The 21,168-nt window shown below is 41.1% G+C and overlaps 1 protein-coding gene and 1 pseudogene across 2 annotated transcripts; both read left to right on the top strand.

The window, feature by feature from the left end:
• Window positions 1-775: 775 nt before the first annotated feature.
• LOC149747773 (tetratricopeptide repeat protein 39B pseudogene) lies at window positions 776-9,085 on the top strand (annotated as a pseudogene).
• A 4,509-nt stretch (window positions 9,086-13,594) lies between these two features.
• On the top strand, window positions 13,595-18,275 carry GEMIN6 (gem nuclear organelle associated protein 6). Of its 2 annotated transcripts, XM_022574040.2 has the most exons (3): window positions 13,595-13,795; window positions 14,390-14,533; window positions 17,407-18,275. In XM_022574040.2, the coding sequence occupies exons 2-3, from the start codon at window positions 14,409-14,411 to the stop codon at window positions 17,780-17,782; spliced, it is 501 nt and encodes a 166-aa protein (XP_022429748.1). In that variant the 5' UTR covers window positions 13,595-13,795; window positions 14,390-14,408; the 3' UTR covers window positions 17,783-18,275. The 2 variants fall into 2 exon arrangements, with proteins under 2 accessions (XP_022429748.1, XP_030618830.1); XM_030762970.2 differs by lacking the exon at window positions 13,595-13,795 and having other exon boundaries at window positions 14,269-14,533.
• Window positions 18,276-21,168: the final 2,893 nt, after the last annotated feature.

Raw genomic sequence — 21,168 nt, 5'->3', positions numbered from 1 at the left:
TTTTCTCCCATTCTGAGGGTTGTCTTTTGGTCTTGTTTATGGTTTCCTTTGCTGTGCAAAAGCTTTGAAGTTTCATTAGGTCCCATTTGTTTATTTTTGTTTTTATTTCCATTTCTCTAGGAGGTGGGTCAAAAAGGATCTTGCTCTGATTTATGTCATAGAGTGTTCTGCCTGTGTTTTCCTCTAAGAGTTTGATAGTTTCTGGCCTTACATTTAGGTCTTTAATCCATTTTGAGCTTATTTTTGTGTATGGTGTTAGGGAGTGATCTAATCTCATACTTTTACCTGTCCAGTTTTCCCAGCACCACTTATTGAAGAGGCTGTCCTTTCTCCACTGTACATTCCTGCCTCCTTTATCAAAGATAAGGTGACCATATGTGCGTAGGTTTATCTCTGGGCTTTCTATCCTGTTCCATTGATCTATCTTTCCGTTTTTGTGCCAGTACCATACTGTCTTGATTACTGTAGTTTTGTAGTATAGTCTGAAGTCAGGGAGCCTGATTCCTCCAGCTCCGTTTTTCGTTCTCAAGATTGCTTTGGCTATTCCGGGTCTTTTGTGTTTCCATACAAATTGTGAAATTTTTCATTCTAGTTCTGTGAAAAATGCCAGTGGTAGTTTGATAGGGATTGCATTGAATCTGTAGATTGCTTTGGGTAGTAGAGTCATTTTCACAATGTTGATTCTTCCAATCCAAGAACATGATATATCTCTCCATCTGTTTGTATCATCTTTAATTTCTTTCATCAGTGTCTTATAATTTTCTGCATACAGGTCTTTTGTCTCCTTAGGTAGGTTTATTCCTAGGTATTTTATTCTTTTTGTTGCAATGGTAAATGGGAGTGTTTTCTTGATTTCACTTTCAGATTTTTCATCATTAGTGTATAGGAATGCCAGAGATTTCTGTGCATTAATTTTCTATCCTGCAACTTTACCAAATTCATTGATTAGCTCTGGTAGTTTTCTGGTAGCATCTTCAGGGTTCTCTATGTATAGTATCATGTCATCTGCAAACAGTGACAGCTTTACTTCTTCTTTTCCAATTTGGATTCCTTTTATTTCCTTTTCTTCTCTGATTGCTGTGGCTAAATCTTCCAAAACTATATTGAATAAGAGTGGTGAGAGTGAGCAACCTTGTCTTCTTCCTGATCTTCGTGGAAATGCTTTCAGTTTTTCACCATTGAGGATGATGTTGGCTCTGGGTTTGTCATATATGACCTTTATTATGTTGAGGAAAGTTCCCTCTATGCCTACTTTCTGCAGGGTTTTTATCATCAATGGGTGTTGAATTTTGTCAAAAGCTTTCTCTGCATCTATTGAGATGATCATATGGTTTTTCTCCTTCAATTTGTTAATATGGTTTATCACACTGATTGATTCGCGTATATTGAAGAATCCTTGCATTCCTGGAATGAACCCCACCTTGATCATGGTGTATGATCCGTTTAATGTGCTGTTGGATTCTGTTTGCTAGTATTTTGTTGAGGATTTTTGCATCTATGTTCATCAGTGATATTGGCCAGTAGTTTTCTTTCTTTGTGACATCCTTGTCTGGTTTTGGTATCAAGGTGATGGTGGCCTCGTAGAATGAATTTGGGAGTGTTCCTGCCTCTGCTATATTTTGGAAGAGTTTGAGAAGGATAGGTGTTAGCTCTTCTCTAAATGTTTGATAGAATTCGCCTGTGAAGCCATCTGGTCCTGGGCTTTCGTTTGTTGGAAGATTTTTAATCACAGTTTCAATTTCAGTGCTTGTGATTGGTCTGTTCATATTTTCTATTTCTTCCTGATTCAGTCTTGGCAGGTTGTGCATTTCTAAGAATTTGTCCATTTCTTCCAGGTTGTCCATTTTATTGGCATAGAGTTGCTTGTAGTAATCTCTCATGATCTTTTGTATTTCTGCAGTGTCAGTTGTTACTTCTCCTTTTTCATTTCTAATTCTATTGATTTGAGTCTTCTCCCTTTTTTTCTTGATGTGTCTGGCTAATGGTTTATCTATTTTGTTTATCTTCTCAAAGAACCCAGCTGACATGCTATTTATTCATTTATTTATTGCTTTTCTCCCCCATCACGATGTCCCTCCCTCATGTCTCTTCCTTAAGAAAATTAATTCCATGACAGCAGGGTGTTTGTTTTTGTTTTTTTTAAAATAAATTTATTTATTTTTGGCTGCGTCGCATCTTCGTTGCTGTGCGCGGGCTTTCTCTAGTTGCGTGAGCGGGGGCTACTCTTCGTTGCGGTGCATAGGCTTCTCATTGCTCTTGTCGCGGAGCATGGGTTCTAGGCGCGCGGGCTTCAGTAAGTGTGGCACGTGGGCTCAGTAGTTGTGGCTCGCGGGGTCTAGAGTGCAGGCTCAGTAGTTGTGGTGCACAGGCTTAGCTTCTCCGTGGCATGTGGGATCTTCCTGGACCAGGGCTTGAACCTGCATTGGCAGGCAGATTCTTAACCACATCGCCACCAGGGAAGCCCAACAGCAGGGTCTTTGTTTTGTCCACTGCTGTACCCATAGCACCAAGAATAGTGCTTAGCATGTGGAAAGAGCTCAGTTAAGTATGTACTGAATGAACGACTGGAAGGAAGACTCTTCTGTGTCAATGGAAGAGATTTTTCTCATCTTATCCTCCCTTCAGCTGTGCTCTGTGCACCCCCAAGTACCTCCTTTTTACTGAATTGTTCCTTTCTGTATCTTCAGCCTTTCCTTCTCTACCTTACTCGAGCTCCCTAGCTGTCTGATCTTCCTGGCTCAGCATTAGCCTTTCCTAATCACTAGAGTGATCCTTCCAAACACAGACAAGCAGATAGAAGTAAAGAAGACACTTCAGATAGCACATTTTAAGCAAAAGAATGATAGGAGTATGACTCTGCCTCTATCACCAAAAGCTTTGGGACTCCCAAACATAGCAGTCTGCATCCTAAATCCCATTTAAAAAATTCAGTAAGCACCTACTATATTCCAGGCTATGGGGGGATGGGTATAGAATAATATATTGAGTATTTACTATATATGCCAGATATTATCCTGACTGCTTTTCAAGTATTAATTCACCTAATTCTCCCAACCACTTTTTGGTAGAAGTACTATTATTCCGTATTTGCAGATGAGAAAACAGAGGCCAAGCAAGTGGGAGAATCAGGATTTACACCTTAGCAGCCTAACTTCACAGTCTTTGCATTTTACCATCTTCTAACCTTAGGGATAAGCCTTGTTAAAGAAGTATGCCCAGGGTGATTTGGAGGACAAGAGAGAGGCACCTCATTCAGCAAAGTAAAATTGCCAGAGTTTGGTCACCGATGGATATGGGAGGAGAAAAAAAAGAGTCTACGGTGAATGATGGCGTCAACCATCCAGATAGGAAATACAAGAGAAGGAGGAGAAGGAGGTGGTTTTGGGAGCCAGCAAATAACATCCCTTTTCCTTCCCTGGGTTCAGAACCAATGAGATACAGATGCAAGAGTGAGGCAGAAGGAAATCAAAACATGACCTTTTTGACTAAGTTGATAGTTACTGTGACTTCAGATGTGCTGCCACGCAGGCTAACTTATGTGGCCACCCCTTAATTAAACAAATTTACCCACCTGGTCCCACATGTAGCTGGAGAGCAGAAAACAAACTTCCTGTTTTTTGGTTTCAGACTTTGCACAGGCTGTTTCCAAAAGAAGGAATTCAGAAGGCATAGAGGGACACTTCCCTAGTTCCTTCTATCAACTCCCAGCCAGAAGTAGGCCCACCAGCCAGGAGTATTTCTCTAACAGAAAAGTCTCCTTATGGGAACATTAAGAATAGGGAATAAGGGGGGTGAGGGAAATAGGGAGAAGTTGGTAAAAGAGTACAAACTTTCAGTTATAAGATGAATAAGGTCCGAGGCTCTAATGCGTAACATGGTGACTCTGGGAGTAGCAAACCTAGCAATTAAGTAGCAGAAAGATAAGTTCACAGCTCGCTTTCAAGAAATTCCTAGAAAGATGTGTGGGCACCCGAATCCATTTAGCAACCATTTATTAATGCCTACTTTGTTCAAGGGATTGTACTAGAACTAGGATATAATGCTGAATAAAATACAAATCATGCCTTGAAGCTCCCAGGCCAGTGGTGAAAGCAGGTGTATAAATAATTACAGTGCAGTGAGATAAATACTAATAAATATATATACAGCATACCATCAGAGAGATTATGCTGACAGACTTAGGTAAGGTTTCAGAGAAAGTAAAATTTGAGCCGTCTTCTCTGGGGAATAGGGATTCTAGGGAATATAATTTGAAAGCGTTAGGCCAGAGGAAAGGAAACTTTGTCCTTGAGTTAAATATGGCCCCCATCTAGGTTTCTCCAGCCAACCTTAATCTAGCCACTACTGCAGTCCCAAGAATAATTTTCCTCTTAATGGGCTTCAGAGCTTTTCCAGTCAGAGCTGAGCCTTTTAGTTAGCTGTGCAATTAACTTAGCTTTTCAACGAACAGTGATTACAGTTGCTAATACTGAAACATGACTAAACCTCAAGGTGTAAAAACAAGCAATTGTATTAAAATAATATCTTCGAGGCTGTCCTCCCCCATTAATTTTTTCTCATATATAACTTATTTTCCCTCTGTTTTCTCTCTTCCCTCTGTGTAAAAACCTGCATCTCTTCTGCTTTTCTCCCTCTTTTCCTTTGAATGTTCTCCTCTGTTTTACTTTCCCCTCCTGTCTTTTAACATATAAAAATACAGAATTAAAGTACATTTTAAACTGTATTTGTAATTATTGTTAAACATTGTGAAATTTACTATTGAAGTATTTTGTCTGTGGTTTCTATTTTTTTTTTTTGCGGTTTCTATTTTTACAAATAGATTAATTGAACCTATTGTATTATTATGAATATATTAAGTAGCTTGCTAGTTGGAATTGGTTTTCCATTGTGCCCACCCTCACCCCACCTTCCTACCAAGACACTATAGTAACGCTGTGATCAAAACTATTACATTTGAGTTCTTTTCCTAATTGCAGCAATGCGAGGAAATCTTTCTAGTTTACACAGCACTGTCCATGTCCAGAGTCCTATACAACTAACCGTAATATTTTATCAAGACCTAGTTTTCTATGAAAATATATACAAGCACAGCAGTGGTACTAAGAATAGCATGGGGTGGATTTTTAATTCCCATCATCTTTAGTCTTTGATCTGGACAACTTACCCCTTCCTCTAGTCTTAACTAGAGACCTATGCAAATACATTCTTCTTTCCCACCAGGTTCTTGCCCCCAAGGTCTTCCTGTAGAGAATTCACTCTCTTTGTACAGCTGTCATAGTACGGTTCTACAACACAAATACACAAAAGAATGATCTATTGAAAATGGTAGTCTGGAGGGATGGTTAACAAAAGAGGTCTTCTGTTTACAAAGGATTTGCTTCCCAGTATTCTAAAAGAGCATGTTTTCTTTAGTACATTCCAGATGATTTGAACTTTTCAGAAATTCATCTTCTAATTAAATAAAATTGTCCTTTTTCCCCCTTTGTCCGACAGAGATGAGAATATCCTAATGCTGCACCTCACAACTATTAGTTTGTTTGCCTCTGTTATAACAGCAACACTTCAGGCTGTGGAGGAAGTGACCCCAGTCAGGAGAGCAGGAGCTACCCTCATTGCAGCCACATCACTCCACTTCAGATATTTCTCATTTCTAAAGGGGGGAAACAAATATGTCACCTCCTCTGAATAAAAGAGAAAATAATGAGGATGGCCTTACATCATTTAGTAAGGGATAAAATGATAAGGAGGACAAGTTCAAAGATGCCTATGAAAGTATCCCCGCAGCAACAACGATGGATCTAATATCTTCCCTGGAGGAATGCACAACTAGATTGTATTTATTTCTAAATAACAGATTCTCAGATGCCATACACCTCATTTATCCATGGTCGAAAAACAGCGTGTACCCTGCCCGAATTTATGGTATCCTTACGGTCATCAAGGCCTTCTTGACTTTTGATCCACAGGAGATAGAAATTGGGATGACTGCCACAAAGGAAGCTTTGAGAACCTGTAATAGTTTCCGAAGAAAATCTAGGATGATGAGTTTTTCTCGTCTAGTGAATAAGCAGGGAATAAATGCTATCAAAGAAGAGGAATTGCATGCAGAAATCTGCTATGCTGAGTGTTTGATCTTGAAATCCACTGTAACGTTTATACAGGATGACAGTGTGCTTCGTTTTCTTAAAAGCGAGATCAACGTTGGGTTAAGTTGCCAAATATACAAAGACTGTCAGCGAGTATTAACACAGATACCTAATTACCAAAGTAAAACTTACAGACACCTGGTTGGAGGCATAAAATTTGGACTTGGAGTATTCAATTTGATATTATCACTTGTGCCACCAAAGACACTTAAACTACTCAATGTTGTTGGATATTCTGGCAATAGAGAGGTAGGCTTGACTTTGCTTCATGACAGTGCATCTGAATCCCATACAAATAATATCTTAAGTGTTTTGACTCTATTCTTTTATTATAATTATATCTCCGTAGCTTTTGGTGTTGAAAAGAGCCACAGTTCTGCTGCAGAGAATCTCTCCCTAATCTACCTCCAGAAATTTCCAAACTGTGTCATACTTCAATTTTTTCATGCACGTTTTAGTATGTTGAAAGGATATTTTAAACATGCCCAATTAACATTAGAGGAGTGCATTTTTATTCAGAACGAATGGAAGCAGGTTCATCACCTCTGTTACTGGAAACTCATGTGGTGCCACAGTTTTCTGCTGGGTTGGAAGCAGGCTTACCGCTCTGCTGAGCTACGGTTTCAACACAGCAGGTGGTCCAAGGCAATGTATTCATTCGCTAAAGCTTCCCTACTGGCCGTGCTTCCTTCTGATTTTGTGAAATCGGTAAGTGAGGACATGAGCTCTCTCTTCTTAAACGTGGATAACCTGAGAATCAGAATTTTAGGAACTTCTATGCCAATAGAAAAGTTTGTTGCTGAGAAGGGTCAGCGCTATGCGACCACTGCAGGCTGGTTTACAGCACAGCCCATTTTGGAACTCATGTATGCCTGGAGTGGTTTCCGAGTCATGAGCAAAAACCTAGAGCTTATTTCAACCTGGCTATCAATAATTGACAAAGGAGGAGAACTTTTACAAGAAAATCCAAGTAAAGAGTATGGCACAGATGACATAAATTTCTTAAATTTACTGAAAGGTCTGTGCCTGAAATACTTAGGCAAATATTCGATGGCCGAGCACTACTTTAATCATGTCATTCAAAAGGAGAAATTATTAAAACATGACCACTATTTGGTGCCGTATTCATACCATGAACTGGGAATTCTATACTATCTAAAAGGAGATTATGCCAGTGCAATAAAAAACCTAGAAAACATAAAAAACTACAAAGACTATTCCGTGGAAGCCTGATTACAGTTTAGGGCTCACATAGCCCTTGAACAAATAGCTAAAGAAAAGTGATTTAGACACAAAGTGTGGTTTTGTTTTTTAATGGGTGAAGTATCTACAGTCAGCAAGGTAATTAACAGGTAGAAAAATAATTTCTTTGTGGAAGAAATCCAAGAAGAGGCAGCTGCTAAGAATCTGACCAGTAACCAGGAAGAAATGAATTGGCCATTACTTTTCCCTCTTTCCTTCTGCATACCTATAAAATGGAATGTCTTAGACTGGCAAATGGAGTGATGCGCATTTCTGAAAAAGAGAAGGCAAATGATGTACATTATAAAATGTACTGGCTCTCTTATATGTTATGAATTTATCGATAAAGTTGGACAACATTTTTAAAAACAAAAAATATTTTTTGACGTCTCACTAGATAATGTATACAGCTCACAAATAAAATAGGGAAAGTAGCTATACTAGGAATCCCAGTGCCCTATGAATGTTTTTATTTAATCGTTAAAGAAAGAAGAAAGACTTTAAGGTCTTACATTTCAAAACGATGCACTGCATAGCATAGACTCTGAATGGTTTTCCCTTGTACACAATGCTTTTCATTGGCTTTTTATACCAGAGAAGATATCTTCCCCTGTGTGATCAGTGGTATATTTTACCCTTTTTCATTAGGAAGCTCAAATATGGGCCTATAATTTGCCACAGAATAGAGAAGAAGGAGGCCTCCCTTCCACACACACATAAACCTTTTGAAGATAATTGGAGGAGGACAAGAGAACAGATTCACTGGGTAGATAAAAAGAAAAGATTAGGTTGTAGGCAGGAGAGTTTAGTTACCGCATAGCGCTCTCTTTAGTTGCCCTCCGTAAGGTGTAATTCCTCTTAAGATCAGCTCTTCCACATCATTGAACTGCTTGCATCTACCCTGTTGCCATTGTTCATGGGCTAAACTGAGAGTTAACAGCAGCTGTAGGAATGGGGCTTTGTATGGCTTTACCTGCTTTAGGGATAAAATCAGTCCCTAATTTCCAGACCATTAATTCTGGCTGTGTGTATCCTCCTTGCAGTCACGCTTGGAGGTAGAAGTTGCTGGGAGAGTTTGCTTTGCCAGAACACATGGGTGAAACACATTAACTTAATGCTTTGGGTGTCCAGACAACCAACTGGAGCACAATGAAGAGCTGGTATTTCGGAGTTAGAAACTCTTACTTTGGAAAAACGTGTTCCTCACTAACTAAAAATAGACTTTTAGGCTTTGGCCTGATTGCCTGGGTTTGTATCCTAGCTCTGTCACTAACTAGCTATGTGGCGTTGGACTTCTGTGCCTCAGTTTCCTTAGCTGTAAACTAAGGGTAATAATAGTTCTGATCTCATGGCTTTTCTATGTTCATTAAGGTTGAGTTAATATGCATTTATTATTACTACTACTACTAGTAAGGATAGTAATACATTGTAATCTTCAGTGCAGAGGATTTAAATTACTTTCTTGAAAAAAGCAAAAGTCCGTTTGTTACCTGCTTTGCCAATCTAAAATTTGACCTGTCAATTTGCTTATCCTGTTCTTAGTTTATCTTGGTCACTTATGAAATAAGTAACTCTCTGCTTAAATTATGGTTTTCTGTTTGTCCCAGCTTGTCCCCAAAAATAGCAAATTTATTAATTGGCTAAACAAATCTATGTTGACTGCCTACTATATGCGGTTATTGAACAGGGTACTGAGGATATAAAGATAAAGCATGGTCTCTCTCCTGAGGACTTTATTAGGGAGATAAATTAGAAAAGCAACTTGAAACAGTTGCTTAAACAGAGAGGAGTTTATTTGTCCCAAACAAAATAAATACAAAGGTAGGCAGTTCAGGTCTGCTGTGTCTTTCTCTTTCTTTTATTTTTCCGTGTGGCATATAGGCCTTCTCATGCATCTCTCCTTGTGGTGGAAAGAGGCTACCTCACCTCCAGGCAGGCTGGAGGAGAAATGGTTAAAGGACCAAAAAGGCTTTCTCCTTCTTAGGAGACTTTGCCTTTTTATTTCAGAAGGGACAGCCTTCTTAGGGACATCCATGTATATCTCACTGGCCAGAAGCATTCATATGGTCACTTCTACCAGCAAGGGAAGCTGGAGATTAAGTTTTAGCTGTCAAGCCTCATTAGAAGGTTGTGGGAAAGGACTGTTAAATGAACCAATCTACAGTAACTGCCACAGCACACATGTGAATAACAATAAGCTACAAAATGGTATCAGAGGGGCACAGTTGAAAAGGGGGCAAGGCGACAATGAGATCAAGAAATCAGCTGGAGAAGTCTGTATGGAGATCTAACAGGAAATCCTGCAACTGGCACTTCCTTGAAGTTGCTACCCACAGCCCAGGTTCTGGCCTTTAACTGGCCCAAGAATTGACTAGACACATTGAGGCTGATTCTCACCAAACTCACCAGAGATTAAGTTATAATTTACTCTGCTAATTTATTCATTTGTAGTAGGGACTATTCCAGAGTTGAAAACTCAATTTCCTGTAGGAATCAGGCAAGTAATGTAAATATATGAATCAGCCAAGTGTAAAACAATAAAAGTGGTGGAAACGAGTTGTGAAGAAGAGAGAGAAAAAACTATTTAAAGGCTTTCAAACTGAAAGACAATTAAACACTGTGCAGATATTAAACCTATCTGCACTTCCTGATAAGACTTTTTGGCCCTAGTTTGTGAATTCTGGTCTATTCCTTTCTATTGACTAGAAAGTGTTCATGTTTCTTTTTTTTTTTTTAACATCTTTATTGGAGTATAATTGCTTTACAATGGTGTGTTAGTTTCTGCTTTACAACAAAATGAATCAGTTATACATATACATATGTTCCCATATCTCTTCCCTCTTGCGTCTCCCTCCCTCCCACCCTCCCTATAGTGTTCATGTTTCTGTCTCGAGAACCATCTCTCCTGATAAACTGTGTACCTAGAAAACCAGTAGAGGAGTCACAAGGCAGTCTGGTGGGCACGGAATCTGAGTATAAGGAGGCAGATAGTTTTAGAAACATCTATTCCAGGCCAGGGTGAGACTTGATGAATCATCCATTCCCCACAATATGCATACGTCTCTGGAAAGCCCCTGCCTTCCAGATTCAGGGTCTCTAAGAAATACCTCCCAGCGTTTTGCTTGCCGACGTTCCTTCTTCTATGCCTCCTGCCAACCCTGGGTTACTCAGTCCAAGCAGGATACAATATAATTGTTTCCATTTACTAAAATATAGTCCTGCTTCCAGAGGATACAACAAACTCACTTAGTTTGGAATTTGGACATTTCCACATTCTTGGTTACCCAGATAATAGATGGTCTCCTTGTGCAAATGTATCAGATCTAATCACACCCATTTTATTTAATCTTGAGGGTTAGTTTATAAGAGCTTGGAGGAGGTACCTCACTGTTGCCTTCCTGTGTCATAAACACAGATATAGGCCTATTGAAGCATTTTTAATTTAATGATAAAATTTTCTTATCTAATTTAGTAGATAACTATTTGGAGGCCTGAGATACTTGAAAAATAAAAAGGAAGAGGAAGTTATGAATGAATAAAAGAACACAGAGAATTTCTGTTAAAGGCCTAGTGTCAAAGTTCTCAACATGTCCTTGCCCCCAAACAGTCACTAAATCCTTTGATTTCTCCTTTGAAATATTTGTTGAAGCTATTCTTTTTTTTTTCTCTTTTTCATTTCCACTGCTATCAACTTACGCTAGGACTTTATTATTTCCTGTCTGGACTACTGCAGTAGTTCTTAGGAACTCAGAACCGAACATCCTTTTTTGTTCCAAGGCAATTCAAGGGAAAAATTAAAATGGTTAACTCCACTTCTTTTTTCAAATAAAAATAAAATCTCGGGACTTCCCTGGTGGTCCAGTGGTTAAGACTCTGCACTTCCACTGCAGGGGGCGCGGGCTGGACCCCTGGTCGGGGAATGAAGATCCCACATGCTGTGCAGTGCAGCCAAAAAATAATAAAAATTAAAAAAAAATCTGTGTAAAACATGTACATCTTATCATTTAGATTGATTACTTGGTTAAATAAGAGGAACTCAATGGAAAAAAAAAAGGCACTGATTTTTAGCCATAAAGTTATTATCTGGGCATATTTGAGATACAGCAGTACAGAAGCAGTTTTCTAAACTTTTATGCCTTACATTTGTTTAGTTCTTTAGAGTCCCCAGAGTCTGTTCAAGTCGTTTTTATCCTAGGAAAAAATTCTATCTTCACCCTACTGCTAGGAAAACAGATCTGCCCTCTTTGTGGTAGACAGGTCTGGGTAGGGCTAGGCTGGGCTGGGCTAGTCAGATAATGAATCAATTTGGAGACGCTGCCTCCCAAAAACTGACTTTCCATTTGGACACTGGTTCCGGAATTTTTTCCACCTAATACCACTGCTTTGTTTTAGTAGAAAGGCTACATTTTACATAAAGTTGTATGCTGTATATGCTCTATACCTCCCTATTTTCCCCACATCCAATTTCTCTGCATCCTTTTTAATACACCAATTTAACCATATCATTCCATTACTCACATATCTTCCATTGACTTTGGTCTGTTTATTCACTCATAAAAATGAGTTAATATTTGAAAGTTCTTAGAATAGTGCATGGCACATATTAGGTGCTATATAACAATAAAATATAATTTTTATTAAGAAAAATTCAATTCAAATTGAGCATCTTACTATATACCAAGCAATCTGCTAGAGGTGGTGTATATGGCAGTGAATAAAACAGACATCGCCCCTGCCCTGAGAGTTTACAGGGCTTTCCTAAGTGACTGTGTATGTCTCAGTCATGAAAATTTAGTGCTGAGAGGATCTTGGATCATCTAATTCCATGTTTCCATTTATGGATGAGGAAACTGAAATTTAAGAAGGCAAATGACTTTCAAAATCATACAGCTGGTAAGAGCACAGTCAGTGGTGTGCAGGAGCCAGGACACTACAGGATTTAACCAAATTGAAACCAGTGTTGCTAAAACCCCCTGTCCACTGTTCTTCAATCCAACCCACAACTCCCTTGTTCAGGTTCTGTGTCCCATAGACACAGAATTTTTTGTGGGTGTTTCTCATTGCCTATAAATCAAGTCCAAGGGGTACGTGTTTGTTGGGTTTTTTTGTTTTGTTTTGGTTTGGTTTTTTGCAGTACGCGGGCCCCTCACTGTTGTGGCCTCTCCCGTTGCAGAGCACAGGCTCCGGACGCGCAGGCTCAGCGGCCATGGCTCACGGGCCCAGCCGCTCCGCGGCATGTGGGATCTTCCCTGACTGGGGCACAAACCCACGTCCCCTGCATCGGCAGGCGGACTCTCAACCACTGTGCCACCAGGGAAGCGCTAGACTGAATTTTTATGAGTTCAAATGTTTTACTTCACAGTACCATAACAATGATAACTGCTATTTATATTAGCTCTTTGTAGATCTATAGAGGACTTTAACTGATAAATTAGATTTTGTAGATTAGATGTCAAAATCTAATCTATGAAAGCCACATTAATATCATAAGCCAATCATTCAATGAGTGAAGGTTTGGGGACGGATTATTTGAAACGATGACATTAAGAAACAAAAACTTCAAGGATTATATGCAACTCAAATCCCAAGTAGCAAGGGGAAAGTGGATTAACTGTTGGTGTTTTCTGTACCATGGTTTGACAGTCCTCTAACTCAGTTTTTGTAAATCTCCCTTGGTGTTCACATTTGCAGGAATTCAATCAACATTTACCACCTTGTACCATTTTTCAGGATTATAGTCCGGAAAAAATTCTGGACCATGCCAGAAGCCAACAAAGTACTCCAGTGACCAGAAATCTGTGGTGGAAGCGAGTCTCTTGCACTTTTCCACTCCTGCGTTTTTTCAACCCAATCCTACGCTTTTCTTTCCAGCTCCGACACACCCTCAGGACTGTACCAAAGGCACATCCCAAAAGAGTAGGCATCTTAATTGCCTTACACAGGCCAAAGAAGAAATACATTGGTTCTGTGGCTCTTCTCCAAGGCACTGTCACCTCACACTTCTAGAGCTTTAGGATTTACCTGGAGGGTTCATGGCAAAAGTGGAATTCCACTTCCACTCTCAAGGAAGAGGTGGCACGAGCCTTCCCTCTTAAAATTTTTATCTTGAAATGTCCAATGTGGCAGTGAAAGGCGGACCCTGGCGAAAAAGAAATCTTATTATTATTATTATTACAAAAAAATCTTAGCCCCGCTCCACACCCTGAACCCCAATTTCATCACCCCAGGCCTCGGGACTCTCCGACCTCGAGGTGTGACCAACGCCACGGACTACAGAACAGAGAATTCTGGGGGAAGGAAGTGACGACACGGCGCAAAGCACGCTGGACTCCGGCAGGCTCGGCTCAAGAGACTCCTTCCTTCCAACGCGGCTGCTGAGGACCTGGCGGTGCTAGGAGATTTAACTGGTATTTTTCTCATTTGTCAGGATTACACGTTAAGTATTACCTGGCTTGAGTACAGCTCAAAGTATCATGCGGCTTCGGGTTACGCCAGGGCATCAGCTCTAGAGCCTTAGCTGCTGCCCCTTCGTTTACGCATCCTCCAAACAAATTTTAAGATGAAAAGTGTCACAGATCCGGGGGCCTCTCCCTGGCGGGATCCAGCGGAGACGCAGAGCCAGAGAGGGAGTGGGTGGATATCAGAGGAGTTTTCTTTTTCATTTTTGGCTAAGAGTCGTGTGGCGTGAGCTCCTTTGATGGAAGGAGAGCAGAGTTCAAGGATTTGAGCATCTGCAGACTGGAGATCAAAGCCAGCGTGAAGGCGATCTGGAATGGGATTGGGAGGTGAAATAGGGGTGTGCCAGATAAGTTACCCCAGACCGGGACCCGCGGCAACTCGATGTCCCCGTGGCTTTCAGACTGAATAGTAAAATTTAACTGTCTTTCTGATATGGAACTTGAGGCAAATTGCAGGTGTTCTCTACCTCTAGAATGGAGATTGGAGTAAGACATTTGCCTGGGTGGAACATATATATTAATCCGAACTGGTGGTTGTTTTAGATCTAGCCAGCCGGCAACCATGAATGAATGGATGAAGAAAGGCCCCTTAGAATGGCAAGATTACACTTACAAAGAAGTCAGAGTGACAGCCAGTGAGAAGGAGTATAAAGGATGGGTTTTAACCATAGACCCAGTCTCTACCAAGTGAGTATGGGTCCTGCTTCCCAGATATCACCCCTTTGCACTGTTACATCCATACTAAGAAAGCGGATAAATGAAAGGCTAATTATTCCCACATAAGAATTTAATTTCCTTTGAAGCTAAGTATTGTTCTAATTATAGATTTGTGTCAGACCAACCAAGTTCGTAGAAATGGGACACTCCTTTTATATTACATTTTATTGGAAAATTTCAAATATACACAAATGTGAAGAGTAGTATAATGAACACTAATCTTATTCCCCCTTCCAAATATTTTAAAGCCAATTACAGACATAATTTTGTTCATAAATCCTTCAGTATATCTCTTAGCAGATTCGGACTCTCTAATAAATGTAACCACAATACCATTATAACACCTAGCAAAAGTACTAATAACTTTAATATTAGCTAATTCCTAGTTTGAGTTCAGATTTTCCTGTTTGTCTCCAATGTATCTTTTTAAGCATATCAATTTGTTGATATGTCTCTGAAGAATCTTAATCTATAACTGTACTTTCTCTCTCTTTGGTTTTCCATGTCATTTATTTGTTGAAGAAATGGAATCATTTGTCTATAGAATTCAACACACTCTGGATTTAGCTCATTGCATTTATCATGGCATAGTTTAACATGTTCTTTTATCCTTTGTATTTCCTATAAACTGGTATTCATAACTAGAGGTTTGATTAGGATCAGATTTATTTTTTGCAAGGCAACTTTAAAGGTGGTGATCCACACACTTTATTTTGGAATGATTTTAGATTTACAGAAAAATTGCAAAGAAAGTACAGAGAGTACCTATATACCCAGCTTCCCCTAATGTTAACAGTTTACACAACTGTCAAACATTTGTCGGAATTAAAAATTTACACTCACTAAACTACAATCATTTGGATTTTATCAGTTTTTCCACTAATGGCCTTTTTCTGTTCTGGAATCCAGTCCAAGGTCCTACATTACATTTAGGCATCCTGTCTCCTTAGTCTTTTCTGATATGTGACAGTTTTTCAGTCTTTACTTGTTTTTCATGACCCTGACACTTTTGAAGTGTCCTGGTGAGGTATTTTATAGAATGTCTCTTAGTTTGGGTTTGTGTGATGACTTCTTTTTTTTTTTTTTTTTTGGCTGCGTCGTATGGCTTGCGGGATCTTAGTTCCCTAACGAGGGAATGCATGCGGGCCCTCGGCAGTGAAAGTGCAGAGTCCTAACCACTGGCCTGCCAGGAAATTCCCTGTGATGTTTTCTCATAGACTGGGGTTATAGGTTTTTGGAAAAAGTACCACAGAAATGAAATTCACATCACGTCACATTGCATCACATCATGTCATACAGCATATCATATCATATTTTAGTTAGGATTTTTCCATTTGTATTCATGAGTGAGATTAGCTTATAGTTTTATTTTTTAATCCTGTTCTTCTCTGCTTTTGGTCTCAAGGTTATATTAGCCTCATTAAATGAGTTAAGGCATAGTCTCCCTTTTATAGTCCATAGGAGAATTTGGTTGGATTAGAAATGTTTGGTCCTTGAAAATTTTATAGAACTTCCTGGTAAAATTGTCTGGGCCTTTTTTTCCCCCTCCATGGGAAGATTTTAAACTGGTTATTTCAGGTTTTTTTAAAAAGATTATAGGACTATTTACATTCTCTCTCTCTCTTTTTTTTTTTGAGTCAGTAGTAGAAATTTATATTTTCTAGGAAGTTTTCTGTTTTCAGTTTCAAAATTATTTTCCTAAATTTGTTCTTAATACTTTATACTATTAATTTTCGCTACCTTATTCCTAATATTATTTATATGTGCCTTCTTTCTCTTTTTATTAATCTTGCCTGAGTTTTGTGAAATTTATATATCCTTTTCAAAGAACCAGCTTTTGGCTTTGATGATCCTCTTATTGACTTTTTAAAATTGAAGTATAGTTGATTTACAATATTGTGTCAATCTCTGCTGTACAACAAGGTGACTCAGTTATACACACATATACATTCTTTTTTATATTCTTTTTCATTATGGTTTATCACAGGATATTGAATATAGTTCCCTGTGCTATACCTTAGGACCTTGTTGTTTATCCATTCTAAATGTAATAGTTTGCATCTACCAACCCCAAACTCCCAGTCCATCCCTGTCCCTCTCCCCCTCTGCCTTGGCAACCACATCTGTTCTTTATGGCTATGAGTCTGTTTCTGTGTTTTTTTGTTTTCCTGTTTGTTTGGGTTTTTTTTGGCCACGCCAGGTGGCTTACGGATCTTAGTTCCCCAGCCAGGGATTGAACCCATGTGCTTGGCAGTGAAAGCACCGAGTCCTAACCACTGGACCACCAGGGAATTCCCTGTTTCTGTGTTGTAGATAGGTTCATTTGTGCCATATTTTAGATTCCACATAAAAGTGATATCATATGGTATTTGTCTTTCTCTTTCTGAACTTCCTTCACTTAGTATGACAGTCTCTAGTTGCATACTCTTTTGTTTTCTCTCTCATTAATTTTGTGCTGTGTTATTTTCTTTGGTCTGCTCTGAAGGAGAGTTATTCGGTTGCTTTTTAACTCCAAAAGTTAAATCTGTACCCTGTCTTCTTTCCTAAAACACATTTAAAGCATTCATAACTCTTTAAGTAATGCTTTAATGACATCCCACAATGATTAGCTTTAGGCTGGACAAAAGCCTTAGATGTTTAGGACCATCAGAGAATTCGTGTTGAACAAGTTAAAACATTTGGTGGTGAGAGGAGTAATTTAAAACGGGGAAGAGCGTTCCCTGTTGTTCTAGTGACCTGTTGGGGGTTGATGCTGACTCTCATTTCACTGCTTCTTCCATAGTTTTATAGGCCTTTTGGTTTTTCTTTTGCAACTGTGCTCTGAACTTACTTTTCCTCCAAAGTATTGTCCTTGTGAACTTCCTTGAAGATGGCAGCATGTCTGTGACCGGAATTATGGGACATGCTGTGCAGTCTGTTGAAATTTTGAATGAAGGGGACCATAGCGTGAGAGAGAAGCTGATGGATTTGTTCATGTCTGGAGACTGTAAGGCGTACAGCCCTGAGGATCTGGAAAAGAGAAAGAACAGCCTGAAGAAATGGCTGGAGAAGAACCACATCCCCATCACTGAAGAGGGAGATTCACGAAGGACTCTCTGTGTGGCTGGGGTCTTGACTATAGATCCACCGTATGGTCCAGAAAATTGCAACAGTTCTAATGAAATTATTTTGTCCCGTGTTCAGGATCTTATTCAAGGACACCTTGCAGCTTCTCAGTGAGAGGCCAAGAACTATGGATGCACTGATTGAAATAAGACTTCATTTTTTGAAAATTCTTTGTTGTTTTTGGTAAAATCAAAGATGGGGATTATCAGTGCTAATAAGTGAACTGGGCAAGGATGACATCACAAACAAATAAAATTAACATAGGGACATCAGAATTATAAGAGCCTTTCCTTTTGATGGGGATACACCTCCATTTCTTTTTTTTTTTTTGCGGTACGCGGGCCTCTCACTGTTGTGGCCTCTCCTGTTGCAGAGCACAGGCTCCGGACGCGCAGGCTCAGTGGTCATGGCTCACGGGCCCAGCCACTCCGCGGCATGTGGGATCTTCCCAGACAGGGGCATGAACCCGTGTCCCCTGCATCGGCAGGCAGACTCTCAACCGCTGCGCCACCAGGGAAGCCCACACCTCCATTTCTGTTAGGCAAGAAATGTATGTGAAAAAGATGCAACATGTTAGATTCAATATAAATGCTAAGGTAAAATCACAGTCTTGTTACATCCCTTGTACTAACTAGATGTGTCTGTTTTAAAACGTTTATTTAAAAAAATTTTTTGGTGTAATGATGTAATAGCATTTGAATCAGAATATATGCTTTTTTTGGTTGAAACTTGAACGTTTTGGTAAAATCTTAACACATAAACCTTATAAACTGTCAAAGCCTTAAAAAGTGAGCACTGGCTGATATCTCTGAGGAAAGAGGTAAGTGTGACAGGTATTCTGCTGCTGAGCTCAACCCAGTTCTTTTGCCTGATGGGTTCAGCCCAGGCTTCTGGGTCACAGTGCTTTCTTCCTACAGTCTCTACTCCCCTTGTCAGGCTTCACTGAGGGGAGACAGTGCAGGAAGTACACTTAACTACATCTGATTCTACCCCTTGGAAGCCAGTCAGGGAGGTTTCTGGCCTACAAAAGCACCTCAGATTGTTAGTTTAGGGGTTGTATGGTCAGGCCACTCAAGATGGCTGTTCTCTTGCTCTTGGCGTGACCAGTCCCTCCTGCGCCTACACCCCACTCACGTGAATGTGCTTGCCCCCTGCCCCAGCCAGTGATTGTTATAGTCCTTAGGCCAGAACAGCTCCACCTGCTAGTTTATTAAAGGGAAACACCTGCCCCCATGATGATAGTTAACCTGAGGGGCTGTAAGGGTTGGGTCTCATCTGCTGGTTTCCCCGGTAACTGATGAGCCACCCTGACGTCAGTTCCCCCTGTAAAAGGTAGCTTCCTGCTCCTCCCAGTAGTGAAGGCTGCTGCGTCTCGCTTGCGGTGTGCCCCGCACGGTGGAGGTGTTTCTCCAGGACCTTGCTTCGGACGTGTAAGGTGCCCTGTCCAATAAGCTGGCGCTGTCACTGGGCTCTTTCTTCGGCCTCAAGGCTGGTCATCCACAAGGCTTGCAGACCTGTGAGGTGCAGCCCAACAATTCACAAGCCAGCCAGGAGGCCTAGGGAACTCCCGTGAGTGCCAAGATGTAGCGAAGGAAGGACGGGGACGGAAAGTTGCGGGAGGCAGTGGGGAGTCGCGGGGAGAGCCCAAGGTGGCCGCCCACTAACATGTGGAGCCCTGTGGCAGCTGACTACCATGAAAGGTGTTTTTTCTCTTCCATTGTACTGATGATATCCCGTTAAACTAAGTCTGTTTTTTGTTTTTTTGTGTTTTTTTTTGCGGTACGCGGGCCTCTCACTGTTGTGGCCTCTCCCGTTGCGGAGCACAGGCTCCGGACGCGCAGGCTCAGCGGCCATGGCTCACGGGCCCCGCCGCTCCGCGGCATGGGATCTTCCCGGACCGGGGCACGAGCCCGCGTCCCCTGCATCGGCAGGCGGACTCTCAACCACTGCGCCACCAGTCTCTGCCCACTCAGTCTCTTGAGTTTAAAAGTAGCAGCGCTATGCTCGTGGCTCATCTGACTGCACGGGGATGGCTGGTGAATACAGACAAAACGTCAGGACCTGAATTATCCACAAAGGGCAAGTACACCCCCAACCTACCACCCTTCAACAACTACAGACAGGCTTTAGGGGTATTAACTTAGGGACAGGTTTGTGAATTGGACATGGCCAGTTACCTGGAAGGGTTTGGTTCAGGCCTATGGCAACGGCAAAATAATAAGAGTACCCTTGGGCTTCTGTTCCCAGCTATGGAAGGGGGCAAAGCAGTGATGCAGTGTGATGGAACAGTAGCTATACGCAGTCTACAAAGAGTTATAACAGGTGGAAGACATTATAAAAGGCCTACTCGAGTCCTGGAGCAATGTAAAAACGACTATTCAGGGTCTAGAACAGCTGTGTGTGACATATAGGACCCCTGTGGACATGGATAGCAACCAAGGAATCCACTTTACTGGCCACGAAATTCAGAAATGCGCCAATGAAAATGACACACTGTCATTTCTACCTACCCTGCGCCCCCACTGCTAGCAGGCTAGTTGAAAGGATGAGTGGACTACAGCTGAGACGGGAAACCCGCTCTCTGTGTGGACCAGGAGGCTAACTCAGGCCCTACGAACTATAACTGAAGATCCCAGGAGCAGTCTTCTCAGTGCTTACTCCATGTTAACCCAGAATCAACTAGTCAGCACCATCGGAGTTCACCTGTTAACCACTGCAGGGACCATTGCCAACTACTGGTCAGGGTGATAATTCACGTTTGCCCCCGCCACAGGATCTACCTCCAGGGGAACACATTATAAAATAAATGACTCTGGGGCTTCCCTGGTGGCGCAGTGGTTGAGAGTCCGCCTGCCGATGCAGGGGACACGGGTTCGTGCCCTGGTCCAGGAGGATCCCAGATGCCGCGGAGCAGCTGGGCCCGTGAGCCATGGCCGCTGAGCCTGCGCGTCCGGAGCCTGTGCTCCGCAACAGGAGAGGCCACAGCAGTGAGAGGCCCGCGTACTGCAAAAAAATTTAAAAATAAATAAAATAAATGGCTCTGGGACTGGCAGGTAAGTCCCCCATGGTTTGGGTTTGCTGCCCTGTGGGGAATAGGATTAGAAAGGGACTTACAGATTTCACCTGTCTTCTACCTGCCCCACCTACCACTACTAAAGTAATTAATCCAGGCCCCTACTGGAGGAAGGCCCCATTATATTAACCTCGAGGTCTGTTGTTCTACCACCTTGCCTGTATTTGGCACTGGCTATGGATACTGAGGGTGGACAGGTGGAATGGTACTGCAGGCCAGGACAAAAATCACAGGCAGGGGTGGTGTTACCTGAGAATGCTGTTACTGCTTGTATTTTGGTTAATGGTCATGATCTCTTGTGCCTGTTAAACATTTATTACATTTTGTCCCTGGTCCGAGCAGAGGTGATCTGTTCGCAGACTGGGTGATAACAGTGGCCTCACTGTGAAATGAGTTTGATTGCTGGATCTACAGCAAAATGTCCTCC

Source organism: Delphinapterus leucas, chromosome 13 (assembly GCF_059928025.1).
Source record: "Delphinapterus leucas isolate spDelLeu-1000000601 "Yukka" chromosome 13, BTC_Dleu_Yukka2, whole genome shotgun sequence".
In the NCBI taxonomy this organism is placed as follows: domain Eukaryota; kingdom Metazoa; phylum Chordata; class Mammalia; order Artiodactyla; family Monodontidae; genus Delphinapterus; species Delphinapterus leucas.
Note: the sequence above shows the minus strand (reverse complement) of the source record. Positions and strands in the feature narration are given on the sequence as shown.

What these genes read in the sequence shown, in the direction of transcription:
- GEMIN6 (XM_022574040.2), top strand. Translation starts at nt 14,409, where the DNA reads ATGAATGAATGGATGAAGAAAGGCCCCTTAGAATGGCAAGATTACACT. An exon ending in ATAGACCCAGTCTCTACCAA is followed by an intron (nt 14,534 to 17,406) that starts GTGAGTATGGGT and finishes TTTCCTCCAAAG; the next exon opens with TATTGTCCTTGTGAACTTCC.